At 64.9% G+C, this 20,837-nt stretch overlaps 2 protein-coding genes across 2 annotated transcripts; one reads left to right on the top strand and one right to left on the bottom strand.

Moving 5' to 3' along the window:
• Positions 1–3,916: 3,916 nt before the first annotated feature.
• LOC128898737 (basic proline-rich protein-like) lies at positions 3,917–6,766 on the bottom strand. The gene is made up of 2 exons (XM_054174923.1): positions 6,677–6,766; positions 3,917–5,461 (listed from the first exon to the last, which is right to left on the bottom strand). The coding sequence occupies exons 1-2, from the start codon at positions 6,764–6,766 to the stop codon at positions 3,917–3,919; spliced, it is 1,635 nt and encodes a 544-aa protein (XP_054030898.1).
• Positions 6,767–7,666: 900 nt separating this feature from the next.
• On the top strand, positions 7,667–20,797 carry GPAT2 (glycerol-3-phosphate acyltransferase 2, mitochondrial). Its single transcript, XM_054174921.1, has 20 exons — positions 7,667–7,780; positions 7,920–7,993; positions 9,348–9,458; positions 10,506–10,634; positions 12,272–12,371; positions 12,453–12,589; positions 13,552–13,636; positions 13,783–13,989; positions 16,901–17,002; positions 17,691–17,776; positions 17,865–17,983; positions 18,389–18,463; positions 18,552–18,812; positions 19,193–19,341; positions 19,446–19,523; positions 19,637–19,744; positions 19,834–19,954; positions 20,391–20,454; positions 20,545–20,590; positions 20,665–20,797. Exons 1-20 carry the CDS (start codon positions 7,667–7,669, stop codon positions 20,779–20,781), a joined length of 2,283 nt encoding a protein of 760 aa, XP_054030896.1. The 3' UTR covers positions 20,782–20,797.
• Positions 20,798–20,837: the final 40 nt, after the last annotated feature.

The raw sequence follows: 20,837 nt of genomic DNA, 5'->3' as shown, positions 1-20,837 counted from the left end.
TGTTGCCATGGAGATTCCTTCCCCTTCCCCTGCTCTTGGAGCGGGATAAGAGCTGCTGCAAAAAAGAAGGCACTGAAATTCTGCCAGGAGGGGGTTTTGCTGAAAAATGGGTTAAAATAGGTTAAAACGGGTTAGGATGGGTTAGAAAGGTGTAAAATGGGTTATAAGGGGTTAAAAGGGGGTTAAACCGGGATGGAATGGGTTAAAATGGGTTAAAATGAGGTTAAATGGGTTAAAGGGGGTTAAAAGGGGTTTGAATGGGTTAAAATGGCTAAACTGGGTTAAATTAGGGTGCTGGGGGGGGTTACTTCCCTTCCCAAGGTGCTGGGGGCAAGTGACTGACCTCCCAGTGAAGCTGTGGTGCTGCTGTCCCCTCATCAGCGTGGGGCAAGAGGTTAATTAAGCAGAGGTTAATTGCTGGCGTCAGTGTCTGGGAGCTGCGCTGGTTTCAAGCCTGAGAGGAGAAGCTCAGGACCCAATCCGGGACCAAACTGGGGCAGGGAGTTGCAACGAGTTCTGGCCAGGTCTGAGCCTGCTCTTGCCACAGCTGCTCCAGGGCTTTTAATTAACAGCAATTAATTACCCCCCAAGGCAATTATCCTGCAAGGGATGCGTCCAAAGCCAGGGCTGCTGCCTCCGGTGCTGGTTTCTTCTGGCTGTAGAGGTTTTGGCCTCAAATTTGTCCCTTTGGCCAAGGAAGGGCAGGCTGGGAGGGGAGTGGGGAGTGGGAGAGTTTGGAGTGTTTCAAGGGGAGGCACTGGGAGCAGCTGTGGAAGCTGCTGGTTCGTGAGGAATGGGGAGGGGAGCTCTGGTAACCATAGCCACTGGGCTGGAGAGGCTGACAGATTCCAGTTAAAAAAGAGTGGGTTGAGGAAATCTTCTTTTGGTGCCGTTTGAAGGGGGCTTGGGGGGGGGGGATGCAGCACAAAGTTGTTGTTGGGGTCCCGTGGGGAGTGAGAGAAAGAGAGGGGAAAGGGAAAAACAAGGAAGAAAGGCAGGAAAAATGGGGGGGGGGGGGGGAAGTGGCAGAAAAGGCAAGAAAAACAGGAGGGGGGAAAGAAAAATGCAGGGGGAAAAGGGGAGAAAAACCAAGAAGAAAACCAAAACCAGAGGAAGAAAAATAAAGAGGAAGAAGAAAATGGAAAGAGGCAGAAAAAAAAGGGGGGAGAGGGGGATGGAAAAAGGGCAGGGAAAGGCAGAAAAATAGAAAAAGGCCCCAAAAAAAGAGGAGAAGGAGGAAAAAAAACCCAGGAGGGTTAAGAAAATAGCAGGGAACAAACCAAGCAGAGAAAGGAAGGGAAAGAAAGGGAAAATAGCAGAAAAGGTGAGGAAAATGTATGAGAAAACACAGAAAAGGGAAGGAGAAGGGAAAAGAAGAAAGGAAAAGCAGCAGAAAAGGCAAGAAAGAAGTGGGGAAACAGAAAAAGGAAGGGAAAAGGGAAAACAGTAGAAAAGGCAAGGGGGAAAGTGGGAAAAGGCAGGAAGAGGCAGGAAAAGGGTAGGCAATAAGGGGGAAACAAGAAAAGCAGCAATAAAACAGCAGGGAAAAGGAAGAAGCAAAGAGAAACACAAGGGGGAGGGAAAGGGGAAAAGGGGGGAAATAACATTGAAAAATAAAGGTAAAAATCTGGGGGGAAAAAAAAACAAAACACAGAAAAAATGAAAGCAGAAAAGGCAAGGGAGAAAGCAGGGGGGGGAAAAGAGAAGGCAAGGGGGGGGAAAAAAGCAGGAAGAAAAGGAAAGAAAACCAGAAAAGGCAACAAAAAATTAAAGGGGGGGGGGAAATGAGAGGAAAAGGCAAGGGGGGAAAAAAGGGAAGAAAGGGAAAGGGGAAAAAAGTTAAAATGAAAGGAAAAGGGAAGCAGAAAATGGGAGGGGGAACAGCAGGGAAAAGCAAAACAGAACAGGGAAGAAAAAGGAGGGAGGAAGAAAAGGGAAGGAAAATGGGAGGGGGGGAAATGGAAAAAGGGAAAAGAAAGACAGAACAGGGAAGAAAAAGGCAGGAAAAGGGAAGGGGAAAAGAAGAAAAAGGAAGGAAAATGGGAGGGGGAAAAAGGGAAAAGAAAAACAGCAGGGAAGAAAAAGGCAGGAAAAGGGGAGGGGAAAAGAAGAAAAAGGAAGGAAAATGGGAGGGGGGGAAAAAGGGAAAAGAAAAACAGAACAGGGAAGAAAAAGGCAGGAAAAGGGGAGGGGGAAGAAGAAAAGGCAGGAAATTGGGGAAAATAAAAGCAACAAGAAATAAGTGGTTAAAAAATGCAGGGAAGGGAGGAAAAGGGAAAAGAACAGGAAAAGAGGGGACAAAAAGGCAGGGAAAAGTGGAAGGGGGGGGAAGGAGAAAGGCAGAGAAAAGGGAAGAAAAGAACAAGCAAGAAAAAGGCAGGGGAAAAAAGGAGGAATAAAAGACAAGGGAAAAGGAAGAGAAATGGGAGAGAATAGAAAAAGCAAGGGGGAAAGGGAGGAAAAGTGAAAAGAGAACAGAAAAGGGGAAAAAAGGACAGAAAAAAGGGGAAAGGGCAGAGGGGGGGAGGAGAAAGGCACAGAAAAAGGGGGGGGGGGAACAGAAGAGGTAAAAAAAGGTGGGGGGAGGGAAAAAGGAAGGGAAAAGGGGGGGGAAGACTGGCAGAGAATGGGGTGAAAAAGGCAAGACAAAGGCAGGGGAAATGGATAAAAATTAGGGAGAGCAAGGAAACTTGAGGGGAATGTAAGAAAAAGCAGGGAAAATACGAGAAAAAGATGGGGAAAGAGTTGGGATTTTTCCCCTCATGTTTTTCCTGTTGACTTTCCCTTCCCCTCCCTCCCTTCCCTCTGCCACCCCAGGCCCAAGGAGGGCTCCGAGCTCGCAGCTGCGGCTCCAGGTGGGTTTGCAGCAGGAGCCTCCCTCCCAGCCCCGACAGGTGACAAATGTTCCCTTTCTGGGGGGGGTGCAGGCAGAGTCAGCCCCCGCGGGCCCCTCCCAGGGCCCTGCTGCTGCCTGCAGGTTTCTGAAGTCTGGGGGTGGTGGCCCCGGGAGGGGAAGGGACAGGGGAAGGCTGTGATGGCCGTGGTGGGGAGCAAGGAGGGGGCTGAGGTTGATGTTCCCAAGGGTGGCAGGCAGCCGGGAGGGGGCTGATGGCCCTGGGGGTGGTGGGGATCTAGGCTAGAGCTGATGGTCCCAAGGGTGACAGGGGACATGGGCTGGGGCTGATGCTCCCAAGGGTGACAGGGGACATGGGCTGGGGCTGATGCTCCCAAGGGTGACAGGGGACATGGGATGGGGCTGATGCTCCCAAGGGTGACAGGGGACATGGGATGGGGCTGATGCTCCCAAGGGTGACAGGGGACATGGGATGGGGCTGATGCTCCCAAGGGTGACAGGGGACATGGGCTGGGGCTGATGCTCCCAAGGGTGACAGGGGACATGGGCTGGGGCTGGGGCTGATGCTCCCAAGGGTGACAGGGGACATGGGCTGGGGCTGGGGCTGATGCTCCCAAGGGTGACAGGGGACATGGGATGGGGCTGATGCTCCCAAGGGTGACAGGGGACACGGGCTGGGGCTGGGGCATCATTCCCGAGGGGGATGTGGGCTTGGGATGGGTCTGAGACCCTGTGCTGGGGTAATGAGGACCTGGGATGGGGCTGAGCCTCCATAGTGGTCATGTCCTTGTCGGGGGTGGGGGCTTGGGATGAGCAGCTGGGGTGGTGCTGACGTTCCTGGGGGCGACAGAACCTGGGGTGGGGCTGAGATCCCTTAACGGGGCTGAGGGAGACACTGCCGGGAGCGGCAGGGCTGGGGGGCGGGGGAACACCGGCTGGGGGCTGGCGGAGCCACGGGCTGCGGCTGAGCTCCTGGGGGGCGTCAGGAGCTGGCCCCGGGCTGAGGCTCCACGGCGGGGCCGGTGACAGGGCCCTGAGCTGCGGCTGAGCTCCTGGGGGGCGTCAGGAGCTGGCCCGGGGCTGAGGCTCCACGGCGGGGCCGGTGACAGGGCCCTGAGCTGCGGCTGGTGTCCGTGCAGCCGGTGGGGACCTCGGGACGGGGTTGATGTTCCCCAGGGGGGACGGGGGAGGGTTGGGGTCCCACGGTGGGGCTGCGGCAGGGCGGGATGGGGACCCGGGCTGGGGGCAGCCGCCGGCCCCGGGGGCGACCAGGGCTGTGTTAGGCTCGGGGGGTGCCAGGGGCTGCGGCCGCCCCCGGGCCGGTTCCAGCGGGGGGGTCCGGGCCGGGCCCTGTTCCCCCGGGCCGGTTCCAGCGGGGGGGTCCGGGCCGGGCCCTGTTCCCCCGGGCCGGTTCCAGCGGGGGGGGTCCGGGCCGGGCCCTGTTCCCCCGGGCCGGTTCCAGCGGGGGGGTCCGGGCCGGGCCCTGCCGCCCCCGGGCCGGTTCCAGCGGGGGGGTCCGGTCCGGGCCCTGCCGCCCCCGGGCCGGTTCCAGCGGGGGGGATCCGATCCGGGCCAGGCCCTGTCCCCCCGGGCCGGTTCCAGCGGGGGGGTCCGGGCCGGGCCCTGTCCCCCCGGGCCGGTTCCAGCCGGGGGGGTCCGGGCCGGGCCCTGTCCCCCCGGGCCGGTTCCAGCGGGGGGGTCCGGGCCGGGCCCTGTTCCCCCGGGCCGGTTCCAGCGGGGGGGTCCGGGCCGGGCCCTGCCGCCCCCGGGCCGGTTCCAGCGGGGGGGTCCGGGCCGGGCCCTGCCGCCCCCGGGCCGGTTCCAGCGGGGGGGATCCGATCCGGGCCAGGCCCTGTCCCCCCGGGCCGGTTCCAGCGGGGGGGTCCGGGCCGGGCCCTGTCCCCCCGGGCCGGTTCCAGCGGGGGGGTCCGGGCCGGTCCAGGCCCTGTTCCCCCGGGCCGGTTCCAGCCGGGGGGGTCCGGGCCGGTCCAGGCCCTGTTCCCCCGGGCCGGTTCCAGCCGGGGGGGGTCCGGGCCGGTCCGGGCCCTGTTCCCCCGGGCCGGTTCCAGCGGGGGGGGTCCGGGCCGGTCCGGGCCCTGTTCCCCCGGGCCGGTTCCAGCGGGGGGGGTCCGGGCCGGGCCCTGTTCCCCCGGGCCGGTTCCAGCGGGGGGGTCCGGGCCAGGCCCTGTCCCCCCGGGCCGGTTCCAGCGGGGGGGATCCGATCCGGTCCGGGCCCTGTCCCCCCGGGCCGGTTCCAGCGGGGGGGGTCCGGGCCAGGCCCTGTCCCCCCGGGCCGGTTCCAGCGGGGGGGATCCGATCCGGTCCGGGCCCTGTCCCCCCGGGCCGGTTCCAGCGGGGGGGGTCCGGGCCGGGCCCTGTTCCCCCGGGCCGGTTCCAGCGGGGGGGTCCGGTCCGGGCCCTGTCCCCCCGGGCCGGTTCCAGCGGGGGGGGTCCGGTCCAGGCCCTGTTCCCCTGGGCCGGTTCCAGCGGGGGGGTCCGGGCCAGGCCCTGTTCCCCCGGGCCGGTTCCAGCGGGGGGGTCCAGGCCGGGCCGGGCTCTGTCCCCCCGGGGCCCTGCGCGGGCCGGGGCCGGGGCCAGGCCGCGGCGCTGAGAGCGGCGCCGGAGCGGGGCCGGGGCCGGAGCGGGGCCGGGGCCGGGGCCGGGGCCCTGGGGGGTCGCGGGGGTGCTGCCCCCCGGGGCAGAGCCCCCCAGGGTGTGTGGGACCCGGGGGGGAGGGCTAAGCCCCCACCGAGGCGTTACACAGCGGGGGGGGTAGCCCCTTCCCAAGGCCCTGTGGGGGCTGGGGGGGGTCCGTGTGGGGCCTTTGGGGAGGGCTGGGGGGGTGTAACCCCCCCATGACCCACAGTGTGTTGGGGGTGGGGGGGTGTGTGGTGTGTTACCCCCTCCCTGTCCCCCCAGCGCTCTAGGGGGGGATGGGGATGTGGGGGGGCCCTGCAGGGTGTGTGGGACACATGGGATGTGCTGTGTCACCCCCCCAGACACCCCATGGGACCCCCAAGGCTCTGTGGGGGGTGTGGGATGTGCCTCATAGGTCCTGCGGGGCCCCTGGGGGCGTCCTGTGCCGGCAGCCCCCCCCCCCGCCCCCCCAGCAGCCAGAGCCCTCCCGGGCAGCCTCTTCAGCTCCTTCTCTTTCCAGGGCTCTCCGGTGCCTTTTCACCCCCACTTGGGGTCCATCACCTTCACCCTGCAGCTGGGGGGTGCCGGTGCTGTGTGTGTCCCCCCCCTACAACAGCCTGCCTGGAGGTAAATGACTCCCTGGGGATAAGGAGGAGCTCTGAGGGGACAGTGCAGCCCCTAAACAAAGTGGGGTGACCCCCTTCCAACCCCCCCCCCCCCCCCAGTAAATCCCACTGCTGTTTCTTGCTTGGAGGGGGGGCCCACACCTCACTGGAGTTTCCTTCCCTCCACCCTTGCTTTTCTTCACCCCCCCAGTAACATTTGAACCCCAAAATTACTTCATTGTCTTCCTCCTTTTTATGTTTCTGTTGCTGTCCGGGGGGGGGGGGGGAGGGGCAGCAATTGCTCAAACCCCACACCAAGGGGAGGGGGCAGCTGGGATTTCAAAGCCCCCAGCTCCTGGGGGGCTGTTTCTCACAGCAGCAGTCCCTCTCCAAGCACCCAGTGGGCAATGCCAAGTGTTGTCCCCCAGCCCACTTCGGGGGGTGGGGGCTGACTGGGGGTTGGGATCACGTTTTAAGGTAGGCTGCAGGGTTTTTGGGTGCAGGTTGACAATCTCTGTGCTGGAGGAGAGGAGGATGTGGGAGGGAAGAGTCAATTACAGTGGCACTGGAGCTCCATTACCAGGAAGAACATTGTGTTCCCCAGGGGGTCTGGCACGTTGCTGGCTGCCTTGGGTTGTCTTTTCCCCTCTCGTTTTGTGCTCTCCACCATCCCATTCCCTTGCCGGGAGCAGGTCCCTCCCCTGGGCAAGGCCTGGGGTGGGGGAGAGGACCCCAGCCCCCTGGGCACCCACCCTGCATCACTGCACCACCACACAGCTCTGGTGGGGGGGGGTGGGTGGGAAGGGGCTTCAGGTTGCTGCAGGTGGGGTGGTGGTGAGGGTGTCCCCCCCCCAGCTCTTACTGACCACATCTCCCCAGCTCATCTCTCTGCCCCCCTAGTTCTCACTGAGCACATCTTGCCCATGCCCCTCCCCCAGCTCACCCCTATGCCACTCCAGCTCAACCTTGTGCCCCCCCCCAGTTCTTACTGCCCACATCCTGCCCACATCTCCCCAGCTCATCCCTGTGCCCCCCCAGTTCTTACCACATCTCCCCCACGTCTCCCCAGCTCATCCCTGTGCCCCCCCAGTTCTTACCACATCTTCCCCACATCTCCCCAGCTCATCCCTGTGCCCCCCCAGTTCTTACCACATCTTCCCCACCTCTCCCCAGCTCATCCCTGTGGCCCCCCCCAGTTCTTACCACATCTCCCCCACCTCTCCCCAGCTCATCCCTGTGCCCCCCCAGTTCTTACCACATCTCCCCCATGTCTCCCCAGCTCACCCAAAGGCTGTGCAGCCCCCCCTTCCGCCCCCATCTCGAGGTGCTGACCCCACCATGGCCTCCAGTGATGGTGACAGAGGAGCAAAGGTGACTTTTTGGCTGGGGAGGGGGGAACCAGCTCAAGTCCCCACGCTGGGGGGGGGTCTCTGCCCCTTGGACCCCAGCTGAGTTTGCTGGCCTGCTCCCCAGTGTGTTTTGGGGAGAGCTCCTCCACACTGGGTGCTTGCCAGTGCCAGCAGCTCTGTGCCATCCCTCCCTGCCCGCTGTTGTGTCCTCCTGTGCCCAGATGAGGACCTGGCTCTGTGACTGGGGGCAGAGGCTGGAGATCTTCCTCCCTTTCCTGGGCACCTCCCGGCCCCTGCTGCGCCGCTGCTGCCAGACCTGCACCCCAAGGAGCTGGGTAAGAGTGGGGGGGAAGCTTCCCAGAGCTGCTTGGGAAGAGGGTTTGGGATTCCTGGATGTTGGTGTACCCAGGAGGTGGGCTGGGGGTGCAGCAGCACCACCCTCCAGGCTGTCCTGACCTCGCTGCCTCCTCCCAGGATGGTTTCTACCAGCAGAGGTTCTCCTCCCTCAGCTTCCGTGATGCCATCTGGGTGACAGAGGAGGACACACGGTGAGGAGGGCACTGGGGAACCCCCTTCCCACCTCCCACCCCAAATCCCCATGGGAATTCCTTCACATCCTGCTGTGCAGGAGTGTGAGGGTCCCTGCCCATCACCCCAGCTCTTTGATGAGGCTTGGAGAGGCTGGAAGCTGCAGAGGGGACACTTGGAAGGGAGAAGGGACACAGAAGCTTGGGGCTGTTCCCCCTTGGGCTGGGAGGAGGCTGGGCCAGAGGCTGGAGGATTTTGGGGTTGTTTCTGATTTTAAGCCACAGTTGGGATCTGGGAGCCATTGGGAAGAGCTGGGGGGGCCAGCAGGGAGGTGCTTTCCTTCTCATCCTTGGCTCCAGCACAAGGACAAGCTCAGGCACACAGCATTCACAGCAGGCCTGGCCCCAGGGGAGCAGCCAGATGGCCTCTTCCCCAAGCCCTCTGCCCTTCCTCCTCCCCACAGGCCCCAATCCTGCAGCTCCAGCTGCTGTCTGCCAGCCTCTTCCTCCGTCCCAGGAGCTGAGATGGAGCCCTGGGGCTGTGTCTCTGCCAGATTCCTGGTGCAGTTTTTGTCCCAGAGGTGCTGGGCCCTGCTGGTTCCTGTCCCCTCCCTGAGCAGTCCCTGTTGCCTGGGCTGTGTTTGTCCACATGGGGTGACTGTCCCACTTGGCTCTGAATATCCCAGCTCCAGCTGTCAGCCTCCTGGGAAAAATTCACCCCCAGGCCCTGGCAGGGAAGAGCCTGGGAATGGGTGGCTGAGATCAGGAGCAGAGGGCCTGAAGCTGTCCTGTCCTTTCCCAGCCACCTCTGTTCCTTCCACTGCGCTCTGCCCTACCCAAAGCCTCCCTCAGCTCCATTGCTGCTGTTGCCCAGCTTGGATTTGGGGAGGGATTTGGGGAGGGATTTGGGGAGGGATTTGGGGAAAGGCCTCAGCGTGGGACCTCAGCTGCACCCCCTGCACATTCCTACCAGTTGCAGGTTTCCTTCCTCTGGTTGCCCAGGGGCACAGTGCCCAGGGAGGATTGGAAGCTCTCCACACAAGCAGACTCCACAGCCTCTCTGGGCAGCCTGCTGCAGGCCTCCAGCAGCCTCACACCAAACAACTTTCTCCTCCTCTCCAGCTGGCACCTCCTGGGTGCCACTTTGTGTCCCTTGTGCTGCCCCTGGGCACCGCTCAGCAGAGTCTGGCCCCAGCCTCCTGCCCCCCTACCCTTTAGATCTTGCTGAGCACTGAGTGAGTGACATTGAGTGATGGTGTGAGGCCAGAGGCACCTCTCCAGATGTAAAATGGGGAGACCCCCCCCCAACAGAGGCATTGTGAGGGGGCTGGAGGAGCCTGGCAGCAGCAGGAGCTCCCTGCCTGCCCCCGGCCAGGTTCCGCGGCTGGCTGGTGCGCAGGGCCTGTGCCCTCCTCGCCGTCTGGGGCTGGAAGCTTCCTGCAGACACCCCTGGAGATCTCCCAGCAAGGATCTGCAGCAGCAAGAGGTAAGGGGGGGAACAGCTGGAGGGAGGGGGGGAACACCTGGGTGCTGCAGCATCATCCCCCAGTCCTGTGGGATCCCAGGAATTTGCCCTTCTGCTTCCAGTGGGCAGGCAGCAGGCAGCAGGCAGCTGCTGCTTGCTGTGCCCACACCACAAGCTGTTCCCTGAGGAAGGGGCTCAGCACCCCCCCAGAAGGAGCCTGGACCTTGGATCAGGGGGAAGCAAATCCTCTGGTTCAGGATGGCATCAAGGCTCTCTCTGAGCAGAGCCCCAGCATGGAGGAGTGGGAAGGGACCTCTGGAGCTCAACCAGCCCAAGCCCTACAGCTCCTTCAGCTGCCCTCTGGGGCTGCTCTTCTGCAGGCTCTCAGCCCCAGGGCTCTCAGCCTTTGCTGCTGCCAGAGCTGCTCCAGGCCCCTCAGCAGCTTCCCAGCCTGCCCTGGACTCTCCCCAGCACTTCCCAGGCTCTGCAACTGGGGAGCCCAGAGCTGGAGCCAGGAGTGCAGCTGTGGGCTCCCCAGGGCAGGGCAGAGGGGCAGCAGAGCCTCCCTTGCCCTGCTGCCCACACTCTCCTCCCTGCCCCCCAGGACACCACTGAGGCCTTCTTGGCCCCCAGGGCACACTGCTGGCTCCTGGGCACCTTCTTGTCCCCCAGCCCTCCCAGCTCCTTCTCCTGGAGCTGCTTCCCAGCAGGTTCCCCCTCAGCTGTGCTGCTGCAGGAGGTTGTTGCTCCCCAGGGGCAGGACCCTGCCCTTGCCCTGCTTGACCCTCCTGAGGTTCCTCTGCCCCAGCTCTGCAGCCTGGCCTGGGCTCCCTGGGTGCCAGCACAGCCTGGGGGTGCCACCACTGCTGCCAGTGTGGTGCCAGCAGCAGCCTGGCTGAGGGTCTGCCCTGTGCCTCCTGCCAGGTCACTGAGGAAGATGCTGAATGTGGCAGCTGGGGTGCTGTGACCTTGTCAGCAGTGTCAGCAGCTGGCTGCCAGCCCTGGTCACAGCAGCACCCCCAGGAGTGTCAGGGGGAGGATTTTCCACTCTCTCCATCCCCTTCCCAGGCTCCAGGATGTCTCCAGCAGCTGCTCCCCCAGCTCCAGAGGGGACAGCAAATCCTCCCAGCGCTGGAAGGAGAAAGTCCTGCAGGTCCTGGCTGAGATCCAGGCCCCACTCTCCCTGCTCCTGCTGAGGTCTCTGCTCCCACCCTGGGGATCCCCTCTCTGGGCAGCTCCTTCCTGGAGGGATCCCAGATCCTCTCCCAGCTCCAGGGCTCTTGGATGGGCTGAGAGCTGTGGCTGGGATCATCCTGCCTGGGAGCTGTGCCTGGGATCCTTCCAGGGATATGCTGGGATCCTTTGGGGATGTGTGGGGATCCCTGGGAGGATATGCTGGGATCCTTCAGGGGATGTGTGGGGATCCCTGGGAGGATATGCTGGGATCCATTGGGGATGTGTGGGGATCCCTGGGAGGATATGCTGGGATCCTTTGGGGATGTGTGGGGATCTCTGGGAGGATATGCTGGGATCCATTGGGGATGTGTGGGGATCCCTGGGAGGGTATGCTGGGATCCTTTGGGGATGTGTGGGGATCCCTGGGAGGGTATGCTGGGATCCTTTGGGGATGTGTGGGGATCCCTGGGAGGGTATGCTGGGATCCATTGGGGATGTGTGGGGATCCCTGGGAGGATATGCTGGGATCCTGTGGGGATGTGTGGGGATCCCTGGGAGGGTATGCTGGGATCCTTTGGGGATGTGTGGGGATCCCTGGGAGGGTATGCTGGGATCCATTGGGGATGTGTGGGGATCCCTGGGAGGATATGCTGGGATCCTGTGGGGATGTGTGGGGATCCCTGGGAGGGTATGCTGGGATCCTTCAGGGGATGTGTGGGGATCCCTGGGAGGATATGCTGGGATCCTGTGGGGATCCCTGGGAGGATATGCTGGGATCCTGTGGGGATGGAGGTGGATTTTTTGAGGGTACTCTGGGATCCTTTGGAGGCTGTGCTGGGATCCTTTGGTGCATGTAAGTGAATCCCTTAAGGAATGCACATGGATTCTTTCCTGGGATGTGCTGGGATCCTTTGGGGGATGCAGGTGGATCCTTCTGGGGACCCCCCAGGATCCTTTGGGGAGCACACTGGAATCCTTGGGAGGATGTAGGTGAATCTCTTGAGGGGTGCAGGTGGTTCCTTGGGGATCCTTAGGTGGATCCTCAGGTGGCTGCAGATGAATCCTTTGGGGTGCAGGTAGCCCTTGGGGTGGTCCTGCAGCTGGGGTGTGCCCCCCAGTTCCTTCTAGGGAGCTGGAATCTGGATCTGGATCTTCTGGAGTGGGGAAGGCAGGGAGGGGAAAAAGCCTCCAGGGAGGCTGGGAAGCAAAGCAGGGAGGAACTTTTTCTCCCTCTCTCTCCTCCCTTCTGGCTGCCGCGGAGCAGTTGGCAATTAGCTGCTGCAGCCTAATTGTTTGTCTGATTGAGCTGTAATCAAAGAAGCTCTGAGGGGTCTGAAGGGAAGGAATTGTCCCGGGGGATGAAAGGCTGCGGAGCCTTCCCGTAAGCAGTGTGGGAGGAGGGGAGATGAGGGCTAATTGCCTGCAGCTTCTGCTGCTGGGGGGCAGGCAGGGGGGCGATGACCTCGTCACGTCCAACCCTTGCAGGGTTTCGCTTTGGGAAGCTGCAAAGGGAGGTTTGGGGTCGAGCTGTCTCCTCAGGCAGCCCTGTGGCCGCCTGCGGGGGGAGACCGAGGCAGGGACACCGCTCGGGGCGGGGGGCTGGGGGAGCAGCCTCGTCCCCTGCCGCAGGGGTTGCTCAGCGGCTGCTTTGCCCGCAGGTTGTGCCACTGGGCTCTGCTGAAGCTCCTGAAGCGCCTCTTCCTCAACGTGCAGCTCCACCGAGGGCAGCTGGAGATGGTGCTGAGGGCCTCCCGCACGGTGCGGGGCCGGGAGGCAGGCGGGGAGGGGGCGGCGGCGCCGCCTGGCGGCCGCGCTGAGCGCCGCCCGCCCCCCTCGCAGCCCGCCCTGCCGCTGGTCTTCCTCTCCACCCACAAGTCCCAGCTCGACGGGCTCCTCCTCTCCTTCATCCTCTTCTCCCAGGGGCTGGGGGTGCCCAGGGTGGCAGTAGGTGGCCAGCCCTGCAGCCCTCCCCTGCGGTAAGGCTTGGCAGGTGGCTGTGCCCGCCTGGCACGGGGCCAAGGAGGAGGGAGCTGGGCAGTGGGGGGGAGGTGAGCTGGGTGGCAGTGGTGATCTGCTGGAGTGTTCAAGGGGTCTAGAGAAGGACCTGGCCAGCCTGGAGCCATGGCTGAGGCCAAGGGCAGGGTCCTGACCCTGGGTCACAACCACCCCAGGAAGGCTCCAGGCTGGGGGCAGAGTGGCTGCAAAGTGCCCAGCAGGAAAGGCCCTGGGGGTGCTGGGTGCCAGCAGCTGGAGAGCAGCCAGGGAGTGCCCAGCTGGGCAAGGAGGGCAGCAGCAGCCTGGCCTGGAGCAGCAGTGCTGTGGGCAGCAGGAGCAGGGCAGGGACTGTGCCCCTGGGCTGGGCACTGGGGAGGCCACAGCTGGAATCCTGGGCTCAGGGTTGGGCTCTGACTGCCAGAAGGACTTGGAGGGCTGGAGCAGGGCCAGAGAAGGGCAACAGAGCTGGGGAAGGGTCTGGAGAGCAGGGCTGGGGAGGAGCAGCTGAGGGAGCTGGGGGGGTTGAGGCTGGAGCAGAGGAGGCTGAGGGAGAGCTCATTGCTCTCTGCAGCTCCTGAGGGGTGGCTGGAGCCAGGTGGGGGTTGGGCTCTGCTCCCTAGGAACAAGTGATGGGAGGAGAGGCAATGGCCTCAGGCTGCCCCAGGGGAGGCTCAGGTTGGCCATGAGGAACAATTTCCTCCTGGGAAGGTTTGCCCAGGCCTGGCCCAGGCTGCCCAGGGCAGTGGTGCAGTCCCCAGCCCTGGAGGGGTTCCAGAGCCCTGGAGCTGTGGTGCTGAGGCCATGGGGTGGTGGTGCTGGGGCAGTGCAGGGCTCAGGGCTGGACTGGGTGCTCTGAAGGGTCTCTTCCACCCAAGACCATTCTGTGATTCCATGCTGTGGCCTCATGCAAGGCTGGTGCCAGTGGTGCCCTTTCCCCCCACAGAGCCCTGCTCAGACACCTGGGAGGGATCTTCCTGCCTGCAAGGATGGAGCAGGATGAAGAGCTGCTGGAGGCTGTCCTGACCACGGTGGGTGCAGCGTAGGGCTTCAGCAAGTGCTTGGGGAAGGTGTCCAGGGGAGTCCTGACTGTGGGCCGAGGCTCTTGGCTCTGCAGTGGGCCCTGGCACCCCAGGGTGCCGCTGGCAGCCCCAGGTTTGCCCTGCTCTCTCCGCAGTATGTCGAGGAGGTGCTGAGGAGCTGCCAGCCGCTGCTCATCTTCCTGGAGGAGCCACCCACGTCCCCGCAGCTCTCGGCCGCGGCGCGGCGCTGGCTGGCCCCGGTGTACCGAGCCGTGCGCGGCGGCGCCGTCCCCGACGCCCTCCTGGTGCCCGTGGGCATCGCCTACGACACGGTGCCCGGCGGGGCCCAGCAGCAGGGCGCGGTGAGGCTCTGCAGGGCTGCCTGTGGTGCCCAGCAGCAGGGTGCAGTGAGGCTCTGCAGGGCTGCCTGTGGTGCCCAGCAGCAGGGCGCGGTGAGGCTCTGCAGGGCTGCCTGCGGTGCCCAGCAGCAGGGCGCGGTGAGGCTCTGCAGGGCTGCCTGCGGTGCCCAGCAGCAGGGTGCGGTGAGGCTCTGGGGGGCTGCCTGTAGTGCCCAGCAGCAGGGTGCGGTGAGGCTCTGCAGGGCTGCCTGTAGTGCCCAGCAGCAGGGTGCAGTGAGGCTCTGCAGGGCTGCCTGTAGTGCCCAGCAGCAGGGTGCAGTGAGGCTCTGCAGGGCTGCCTGTAGTGCCCAGCAGCAGGGTGCAGTGAGGCTCTGCAGGGCTGCCTGTAGTGCCCAGCAGCAGGGTGCAGTGAGGCTCTGCAGGGCTGCCTGTGGTGCCCAGCAGCAGGGTGCGGTGAGGCTCTGCAGGGCTGCCTGTAGTGCCCAGCAGCAGGGCGTGGTGAGGCTCTGCAGGGCTGCCTGTAGTGCCCAGCAGCAGGGTGCAGTGAGGCTCTGCAGGGCTGCCTGTGGTGCCCAGCAGCAGGGTGCAGTGAGGCTCTGCAGGGCTGCCTGTAGTGCCCAGCAGCAGGGTGCAGTGAGGCTCTGCAGGGCTGGCTGTAGTGCCCAGCAGCAGGGTGCGGTGAGGCTCTGCAGGGCTGGCTGTAGTGCCCAGCAGCAGGGTGCGGTGAGGCTCTGCAGGGCTGGCTGTGGTGCCCAGCAGCAGGGTGCAGTGAGGCTCTGCAGGGCTGGCTGTGGTGCCCAGCAGCAGGGTGCAGTGAGGCTCTGCAGGGCTGCCTGTGGTGCCCAGCAGCAGGGTGCAGTGAGGCTCTGCAGGGCTGCCTGTGGTGCCCAGCAGCAGGGTGCAGTGAGGCTCTGCAGGGCTGCCTGTGGTGCCCAGCAGCAGGGTGCAGTGAGGCTCTGCAGGGCTGGCTGTGGTGCCCAGCAGCAGGGTGCAGTGAGGCTCTGCAGGGCTGCCTGTGGTGCCCAGCAGCAGGGTGCAGTGAGGCTCTGCAGGGCTGCCTGTGGTGCCCAGCAGCAGGGTGCAGTGAGGCTCTGCAGGGCTGCCTGTGGTGCCCAGCAGCAGCAGGGTGCAGTGAGGCTCTGCAGGGCTGCCTGCGGTGCCCAGCAGCAGGGTGCAGTGAGGCTCTGCAGGGCTGCCTGTGGTGCCCAGCAGCAGGGTGCAGTGAGGCTCTGCAGGGCTGCCTGTAGTGCCCAGCAGCAGGGTGCAGTGAGGCTCTGCAGGGCTGCCTGTAGTGCCCAGCAGCAGGGTGCGGTGAGGCTCTGCAGGGCTGCCTGTGGTGCCCAGCAGCAGGGTGCGGTGAGGCTCTGCAGGGCTGCCTGTGGTGCCCAGCAGCAGGGTGCAGTGAGGCTCTGCAGGGCTGGCTGTGGTGCCCAGCAGCAGGGTGCAGTGAGGCTCTGCAGGGCTGCCTGCGGTGCCCAGCAGCAGGGTGCAGTGAGGCTCTGCAGGGCTGCCTGTGGTGCCCAGCAGCAGGGTGCAGTGAGGCTCTGCAGGGCTGGCTGTGGTGCCCAGCAGCAGGGTGCGGTGAGGCTCTGCAGGGCTGCCTGTGGTGCCCAGCAGCAGGGTGCAGTGAGGCTCTGCAGGGCTGCCTGCGGTGCCCAGCAGCAGGGTGCGGTGAGGCTCTGCAGGGCTGCCTGTAGTGCCCAGCAGCAGGGTGCAGTGAGGCTCTGCAGGGCTGCCTGTGGTGCCCAGCAGCAGGGTGCAGTGAGGCTCTGCAGGGCTGCCTGCAGTGCCCAGCAGCAGGGTGCAGTGAGGCTCTGCAGGGCTGCCTGCGGTGCCCAGCAGCAGGGTGCAGTGAGGCTCTGCAGGGCTGCCTGTAGTGCCCAGCAGCAGGGTGCAGTGAGGCTCTGCAGGGCTGCCTGTAGTGCCCAGCAGCAGGGTGCAGTGAGGCTCTGCAGGGCTGCCTGCGGTGCCCAGCAGCAGGGTGCAGTGAGGCTCTGCAGGGCTGCCTGTAGTGCCCAGCAGCAGGGTGCAGTGAGGCTCTGCAGGGCTGCCTGTGGTGCCCAGCAGCAGGGTGCAGTGAGGCTCTGCAGGGCTGGCTGTGGTGCCCAGCAGCAGGGTGCAGTGAGGCTCTGCAGGGCTGCCTGTGGTGCCCAGCAGCAGGGTGCAGTGAGGCTCTGCAGGGCTGGCTGTGGTGCCCAGCAGCAGGGTGCGGTGAGGCTCTGCAGGGCTGCCTGTAGTGCCCAGCAGCAGGGTGCAGTGAGGCTCTGCAGGGCTGCCTGTGGTGCCCAGCAGCAGGGTGCAGTGAGGCTCTGCAGGGCTGCCTGCGGTGCCCGGCGGCAGGGTGCGGTGAGGCTCCGTGGGGCTGGCTGCAGTGCCCGGCGGCAGGGCGCGGTGAGGCTCTGCAGGGCTGCCTGTGGTGCCCGGCGGTGCCCAGCAGCAGGGTGCGGTGAGGCTCTGCGGGGCTGGCTGCGGTGCCCAGCAGCAGGGTGCAGTGAGGCTCTGCAGGGCTGCCTGTAGTGCCCAGCAGCAGGGTGCGGTGAGGCTCTGCAGGGCTGCCTGTGGTGCCCGGCGGTGCCCGGCAGCAGGGCGCAGTGAGGCTCTGCGGGGCTGCCTGTGGTGCCCGGCGGTGCCCGGCAGCAGGGCGCAGTGAGGCTCTGCGGGGCTGCCTGCGATGCCCGGCGGTGCCCGGCGGCAGGGCGCGGTGAGGCTCTGCAGGGCTGGCTGCGGTGCCCGGCGGTGCCCAGAGGCAGGGCGCGGTGAGGCCCCGTGGGGCTGGCTGTGGTGCCCGGCGGTGCCCGGTGGTGCCTGGCGGTAGGCCGCGGCGAGGCTCTGCGGCGCCGGCTGTGCCCCGGGGGTGCCGCCTGCCCCTGCCACCCCGCTGATGCTGTGTGCCCTCTCCTCCCAGCGTCTCCAGCAGCCCCTGGGCCTCGGCGCCTGCCTGTGGGCCGCGTGCCGGGCGCTGTGCCGGCGCCGGGGCTGCGCCCGCGTGGACTTCGCCCAACCCTTCTCCCTGCAGGTACAGCCAAGGAGGAGCTCTGCTGAGCTCTGCAGCCGGGGGGGGCTGGCTGGGGGGGCTGGGTGCATCCTGGGTTCTCCGTGGGGAAGCTGCAGACCTGCTGGGGCCCTCAGGCCACGGAAGAGCTGCTTGGTGTAGAACCATGGAATGGGTTTGGGTGGAGGAGGCCTTTCAGAGCACCTTGCACTGCCCCAGCACCACCACCCCACAGCCCTCAGCACCACAGCTCCAGGGCTGGGGACTGCACCACTGCCCTGGGCAGCCTGGGCCAGGCCTGGGCAAACCTTCCCAGGAGGAAATTGTTCCTCATGGCCAACCTGAGCCTCCCCTGGGGCACCCTGAGGCCATTGCCTCTCCTCCCATCACTTGTTCCTAGGGAGCAGAGCCCAACCCCCACCTGGCTCCAGCCTCCTCTCAGGAGCTGCAGAGAGCAATGAGCTCTCCCTCAGCCTCCTCTGCTCCAGCCTCAACCCCCCCAGCTGCCTCAGCTGCTCCTCCCCAGCCCTGCTCTCCAGACCCTTCCCCAGCTCTGTTGCCCTTCTCTGGCCCTGCTCCAGCCCTCAGAGTCCTTCTGGCAGTCAGAGCCCAACCCTGAGCCCAGGATTCCAGCTGTGGCCTCCCCAGTGCCAGGCACATCCCATTGCTGAGGGCTGGCAGTGCTGCCAGGATCATTTTCTCTTGTCCCCAGGAATTTGCAGCCAAGACCCTGACCAGAGGCAGCTCTGCAGGAAGGCCTCCAGCAAAGCTGCTGCTCCCCAGCATCCTTGGCCTGTGGTAAGCAGGAGCTGAACCTGGGGCAGTCTCAGCCCTGATGCTTTGTCCTGGCCCTGCTTCCTCAGCCCTCTCTCCCCATTTTCTCCAGCCCCAGCCAGCTGGAAGCCAAGAGGGCAGAGATTTGGGGTCCTGGCTCCCCAACAGCCAGCAGTTTGGAGGAGGAAGAGGAGATGGTGGTGACAGAGCTGGGCCTGCACTCGCTGAGCGGTGAGGGGTCTGCACCCCTGCCCCCTTCTCTTGCACCCCTGCCCCCTTCTCTGCCGCCCCTGCCCCCTTCTCTTGCACCCCTGCCCCCTCTCTGCCGCCCCTGCCCCCTTCTCTTGCACCCCTGCCCCCTCTCTGCCGCCCCTGCCCCCTTCTCTGCCGCCCCTGCCCCCTTCTCTGCCGCCCCTGCCCCCTCTCTGCCGCCCCTGCCCCGCTCTCTGCCCCTGCCAGGCTGCAGCTCAGCTGTGTGTTTCCTGCCTGGAAATGGAGACTCTAACCAAGGGGAGAGCTGCTGGGGCTGGGGGGGACAGAGCCCCCCAGCACCTGCTGGGTGCCCTGCTTGCTGTCCCACTCCGCTGTGCCTTCTCCCTGTCGGGGGCTCAGCCCCAGCACCTCTGTGCCCTGCAGATGGCATTGGCTGCTCAGCTGTCATGGCTGTGGGGATCACCTCTGCCCTCCTGCTGCACAGGCACCGGGAGGTGAGTCCAGAAGCTTCCCAGGTGTCTGTTCCCTCTGGAGCAGGAACTGCAGAGCCCCTCCAAGGAGCCAGCTCCTCTCTTCCTGCAGGGAGTCCTCCTCTCCCGGCTGATGCTGGACTTTGCCTGGCTGCTGGAGGAGCTGCTGCTGCGCCAGCAGGATGTGGGCTTCTCGGGGCAGCTGCGTGCCCTGGTACAGCACAGCCTGAGCCTGCTCCGTGCCCACCTCACCTGCTACCACCTGGCCTCCCTTGGTGACGTCCTGGTGGTGCCCAAGGCCTCGGCAGAGGCCCGGAGGGAGCTGAGCTGCCACAGCGCTGCCCTCCTGCCCGCGCTGGCCAGAGAGGCGCTGGGGGGTGAGGAGCAGGGCTGTGGGGGAGGGGCACTGGTGACCCAGGGTGGGGGACATTGATCCCCTGGCATCACTGATTCCCAGGGACACTGAGAATTGGGGGCACCAGGGAATTGGGGGCACCAGGAATCACTGGCATGGGAACATTTGGGACTGGTGACCCCGGGGCGGGGGACACTGGGAATCAGTGATGCCAGGGGAACTGGTGCCACTGGGGGGGATCAAGGATGCCAAGGGATCAACAGCACTGGAAACTGGTGATGCTGGAGAGGGGTGGCACTGCTGGCACTGGCAGTCAGGGACCCCAGGAATGGGTGCCACTGGGGAGCTGGTCACACTGGGCATGGGTGATGCCAGGGATCAGTGATGCCGCTCTGCCACCAGCCTGTGCCATCCGTGCCCTGCTGCTGGAGATGTTGCCCTTCCTGGGAGCCCCTGCTGGCCCCTCTGGCGTGGTGCTGAGTGAGGAGGAGCTGTGCCACAAGATCCTGCAGCTGCTCCAGCTGCTGCCCCCAAACCTGCTCGGCCTCCAGGTAGGAGCTGGTGACACTGCCAGCACATGCAGGGGGCCTGACCCCGCTGCCAGCCTGGCTGTGGGGCAGCCACAGCCCTGCCAGCCTCTCTCCTCCTATCCCAGCCCTGTCAGCCCCTCGACTGCCAGAGCCAGGACATCGTGGACAAGCTGCTGCTGTGTGGGCTGCTGGAGGTTCAGGAGGTGGGTGCCAGCCTGGTGCCCACCTGGTACCCCCTCACCTGCGGGGGGAGGAGCAGGGTCCCCGTGGAAGGGATGGGATACCCTGGAGGTGACAGCAAAGGTGTGCCCCACAGGTGGAGAGCAGGCCCTGGGTCTGTGACTTGGCCTCGCAGAGGGCCCGGCCCTGGGCGGGGCTGGAGGACAGCGACAGCGAGGAGGAGGTCCCCAAGCGCTGCTACAAGGTACTGCGAGGGGGAGCACCCCCTGCGGGGGGTGTGCCCTGCCTGGCAGGGTGAGGGTGGCCTCACCAAACTCTGCTTCCCCCCTCCAGCTCCAGGAGCCCCCAGGCTCCCCTGGCTTCCTCTTCTTCCTCTGCCGGCTGCTGAGCCCTGTGCTGAGGACCTACGGCAGAGCTGCAGCTTTCCTGGAGCAGCCCTGCTGGCCCCAGCCCGGTACGGCCCCTGGGCTGCTCCTCCAGCCACACCAGCCCTGCTCAGCTTGGCTTTGGGGGAAACTGAGGCATGGCTCAAAGTCCCCCTGCAGCTGGGGGCACTGACCACCCACCCCTCTGCCTCCAGTCTCTCTCCTCCAAACCCCCTTGGCTTGGCTTCTGGGGCGACTGAGGCACAGCCCAAGCCCCTCCCAGTGTGAGACTGGAGGGAGCCCTTCCAGGAGCTAGGAGGGGGTGGTGGGGCTTGACCCTTCCCTCCCCCCATCTCCTTCCCCCTCCCCCCCCTCCCTCTCCCTCCCCTTTTGCCTTGGCACCTGGAGGAACTGAGGCACAGGCCAAGCCTCCTTTGTGGCTGTGGCTCTGCACAGAGGAGCTGTGCCCTGCCAGGAGCTGGGGTAGGGGCTGGCTTTGACTCCCTCTCTCCCTCCCAATCCCAGAGGAATCCTGTGTGGAAGCACTGCTGCAGTTCCTGGCCCAGGAGGACAGTGTTGGTGAGCTGGAGTGGGGGGCAGGGGGGGTGCCCCTCCTGTCTCCCCCAGGCGGGGGTGCAGCTGCTCCCTTGGGGCTTTCTCTTCCTGCAGAGCACCTGAGCTGGAGCCTGGCCCTCAGCTCCCTACAGACCTTCAAGGCACTGGGGGTAAGCACAGCCAGGCCCCACCTCCCCTCCACCCCCCAGGCCACCCCCCCTGTGACACTGCTGTCCCTCCCCAGGTGCTGGAGGAGATGCAGACCCCCGCAGGAGTCCTGCTCCAGCCCTCCCACCTGCTTCGGTCGGGCACCAACCAGGGCAAGCTGGAAGCCTTCATCCAGCAGTTCCACCAGCCCTGAGCTGTGTTCATAAAGCAGGAGCAGGCCCAGAGCTGCCTCCTGCCTTTATTGAACCC

Source organism: Dryobates pubescens, chromosome 31 (genome assembly GCF_014839835.1).
Source record: "Dryobates pubescens isolate bDryPub1 chromosome 31, bDryPub1.pri, whole genome shotgun sequence".
NCBI lineage: Eukaryota > Metazoa > Chordata > Aves > Piciformes > Picidae > Dryobates > Dryobates pubescens.
This window is presented reverse-complemented; position numbering and strand designations above follow the sequence as displayed.

Coding starts and splice junctions, on each gene's coding strand:
- GPAT2 (XM_054174921.1), top strand. CDS start 7,667: ATGAGGACCTGGCTCTGTGACTGGGGGCAGAGGCTGGAGATCTTCCTC. Junction 9,459..10,505: donor AGGATCTGCAGCAGCAAGAG/GTAAGGGGGGGA, acceptor TCCCCTTCCCAG/GCTCCAGGATGTCTCCAGCA. Junction 19,524..19,636: donor GGCTGCTGGAGGTTCAGGAG/GTGGGTGCCAGC, acceptor TGTGCCCCACAG/GTGGAGAGCAGGCCCTGGGT.
- LOC128898737 (XM_054174923.1), bottom strand. CDS start 6,766: ATGGTGGAGAGCACAAAACGAGAGGGGAAAAGACAACCCAAGGCAGCC. Junction 5,462..6,676: donor GGAACACAATGTTCTTCCTG/GTAATGGAGCTC, acceptor CGCCGCTCTCAG/CGCCGCGGCCTGGCCCCGGC.